The 3,621-nt window shown below is 43.0% G+C and overlaps 1 protein-coding gene across 1 annotated transcript; it reads left to right on the top strand.

The window, feature by feature from the left end:
- Positions 1–652: 652 nt before the first annotated feature.
- On the top strand, positions 653–1,991 carry LOC116352829 (high choriolytic enzyme 1-like). The gene is made up of 2 exons (XM_031821586.1): positions 653–894; positions 1,394–1,991. The coding sequence occupies exons 1-2, from the start codon at positions 671–673 to the stop codon at positions 1,968–1,970; spliced, it is 801 nt and encodes a 266-aa protein (XP_031677446.1). The 5' UTR covers positions 653–670; the 3' UTR covers positions 1,971–1,991.
- The last annotated feature ends 1,630 nt before the right edge of the window (positions 1,992–3,621 follow it).

The following is a 3,621-nucleotide window of genomic DNA, read 5'->3' as shown; positions in this document are numbered from 1 at the left end:
TTATAGACCTGCCATTACACCCTAACTATAGACCTTGCCATTCACACCCTAACTATAGGACCTCCATTTACACCCTAACTATTAGACCTGCCATACACACCTAACTAGTTAGACCTGCCATTCCACTCCTAACTATAGACCTGCCATTACACCCTAACCTGTTTATATTGTCTAGATTATTACAGTGTTTATTAAATAGATTATTACAGTGTTTATTATGTATATTACTAAAGAGCTGCAATGATTTCAATGTACTGTGTTCCACCTGCTGTATTCTGTGCAGGTGACAAATAAACAATAAAAGTTGACACGTTCGTCAGCACATCATTGTAGTAGAGTCAACTGTCATTACATTAGTGTGTGACCTATTTGTTGAGTAGGCATGGCCAGGTGTAAATGGACCCCTATGGATTACGACCATGTTGAAACTGTAGGTGTGGTGGTGGAGCCCTCCCTTCAGAGGTTTATTTAGGACTAACAACATGGACCCCAACCCAGAATCCTCCAGCAGACACACCTGAGGAGGACTGTATAAAAAGCCCAGGACTGACCAGACAGAATCACACATCAAGACTCTCCAAAGCATCTCCAGGACCAAGAAGCCATCTAGAGTATCTCCACTGTCAGATCCAAGGAGCCATCCAGAGTCTCTCCTCTCCACACACTGAAGATGGAGCAAAGCCCCTCTCTCCCCCTGCTGCTGCTGCTGCTGCTGGGCCTCTCTCAGGCCAACCCTCTCATGGAGGATGGAAGTGGACCAGAGATCCTACCAGACAACTCTGAGGCTGTCGACATCACTGAGAGAATTCTGACCACTAATAACGGCTCCAGTCAGTTCCTGTTGGAGGGGGACATGGTGGCACCAACAACCAGAAACGCCATGATTTGCTATAGGTACAACCAACACACACTGAAAACAATATTGTGCGAATTCTACTGTTAAAACTATCTGCATCAGCTTATTTAGTATTTCCAACACGAGGTATTTTTATGTTTAATATACTTCACTTTTAGTGTTTCAGAAAGTTGCCTCGTACTGATATAGAAATATACTTTTCTTCCGTCAAACCTGCATACAAACATTGTGTAGAAAGTAGCATTATAAAGTCAAAAGAATGTGGAATTTACCCACAATCCTCTAAAAACAGAGACAGGTGTCAAAGTTGTTGCTGGAACTTAAAGTTAGTAAATTGAGGGAAAATTTCCCTTGGAGTTGTTTTTACGTGCGTCTTATGTTGATATATTTACATATTTACATTTCAGGTTGGTTAAACGAGTGAAGTAGAGTAAAGTACTAATTATATTGAAGTAAAGATAACAAATATATTTTTTTAGGTCAAAATAATTGTATTTTCAAGTATCATTGACTAACCAGCTGAGTGTTATTTTACAGTGCAGGGTGCTTCTGGAACAAAGGCTCCGACGGACTGGTTGAAGTGCCCTACACAGTGAGCAGTAGCTTCAGTTCCTCTGACAAGCAGGGCATTGAAAACGCCCTCCTGGCCTTCACTTCCAAGACCTGCATTCGCTTCGTGCCTTGGCAGAATCAGGTTGACTTTATCAGCTACGAGCCCGGAGACGGGTGCTGGTCCCCTCTTGGGAGAGTGGGAGGCCAACAGACGGTCTCTCTCCAAATGAACGGGTGTGTTTACTTCGGCATCATTCAGCACGAGACTCTCCACGCTCTGGGCTTCCAACACGAACAAACCAGGAGCGACCGTGACGAGTACGTCACCATCAACTGGAGTAACATCGACTCTAACAGTGCCTACAACTTTGATAGATCAAACACCAACAACCTGAACACTCCCTATGACTACAGCTCTGTCATGCACTATGGAAAAACAGCCTTCTCTGTCAACGGGATGGACACCATCACCCCCATCCCCAACCCCAACGTGCCCATCGGCCAGAGACAGGGGTTGTCCACCACGGACATCCTGAGGATCAACAGACTCTACGGCTGCTGAGATGAAGGCATCAAGTCACAGGAGAAAAGTCTGGAAAAGCCCAGATGAAGGAAGTCAAGTCTGACATATATAATGTTATCTTATTGATTTAAAATCATTGTTGAGTTGTAACTTTTAAAAATGATCATTGCTGTAGTTGTGTAGTTCTCTAATTATTTTAATCATATGACTTAATTCATTATCTAAAATAAACAAGATTGAAAGCAGATGCTATTGTTTAATTCTAGTGTTTTCTAGTGTGTGTGTTTGTCTGTGTGTGAGTGTGTGAGTGAGTGAGTGAGTGAGTGAGTGAGTGAGTGAGTGAGTGAGTGAGTGAGTGAGTGAGTGAGTGAGTGAGTGAGTGAGTGAGTGAGTGATTGTTAACAGACTTGGCACAAGTCCTCCATGTCTGTCCTGATCCAAGACATTCTTCCTCCAATCAGCACTAGAGTTGCATCACTTCTGTCACAACTACAATGACATCATTTCTCTCACCTAAACACAATAAGACACTAGGAATATTCACAACTACAATGGCATGAAAGATAATAATTATTTTTGGAAGAGAATGAAGGAGGCTGACAGAGGACAACATAAATATCTGCTCTGGCAATCTGACAACAAAGTAGAAATAAAAATCAACCACACGGTATTTTCTTGTTAATATTTATACTGTAGATGTAACTGGTCTGGTCTGCTAAAATGATCACATAACAAGATAGACTAACAAACCAAAACGTTCTGCAGACATGCTGACATCTCTCTCTATTTATCTCTACACTGAGCTGTAGTCAACGAACAGCATTCTTACGTAGGTGTTCCTTTTGTCCAGGTGGGAAAGGGCAGTGTGGAGTGCAATAGAGATTGCATCATCTGGGGATCTGTTGGGGCGGTATGCAAATTGGACTGGGTCTAGGGTGTCTGGGATGATTGTGTTAATGGGTGTCATGCCCAGACTTTCAAATAATTTCATAGCTACAGATTTGAGTGCTACGGGGCGATGATCATTTAAATAGGTTACCTTGGCTTTCTTGTGCACAGAGACTATGGTGGTCTGCCTGAAAAATGTTGGTCTTACAGACTGGGTCAGGGAGAGGTTGAAAATGTCAGTGAATACACTTGTCAGCGCATGCTCGGAGAACACGTCCTGGTAATCCATCTGACCCTGCGGGCTTGTGAGCGTTCAACTGTTTAAAAAGGTCACATCGGCTACGGAAAGCATGATCACAAAGTCATCCAGAATAGCTGGTGCTCTCACGCATGGTTCAGTGTTGCTCGGCTCACAGCAAGCATAGCATTCATTTAGCACATCTGGTAGGCTTGTGTCACTGGGCAGCTCGTGGCTGGGTTTCCCTTTGTAATCCTTAATCCATTGTTCCAAGATGGCGTAGCAGTCAGACGTCGTGTCGTGTCCCTTGTAAATATATATTTTTTTTAAACATATTTTTCTCCGCATATCTTTTAAAACATTTTGCTAAACCTCAACATCTAAATACTCTCCCGCCTCTCCCAATGTAGCACGGATCTGCTTTTTTCTCTAAAGTATTTATATTTACTTCGGATCCGGAACCCCTCAACTGAAGCTAGCCAGCTAACTACCAGTTATCAGTCAGCAAACCATTGCTTGCGGTCATCAGCTAACCTTTAGCTCGGAAAGCTCTCGCCAGTTCGA

Source organism: Oncorhynchus kisutch, unplaced genomic scaffold, assembly GCF_002021735.2.
Source record: "Oncorhynchus kisutch isolate 150728-3 unplaced genomic scaffold, Okis_V2 scaffold3995, whole genome shotgun sequence".
Lineage (NCBI taxonomy): Eukaryota > Metazoa > Chordata > Actinopteri > Salmoniformes > Salmonidae > Oncorhynchus > Oncorhynchus kisutch.
This window is presented reverse-complemented; position numbering and strand designations above follow the sequence as displayed.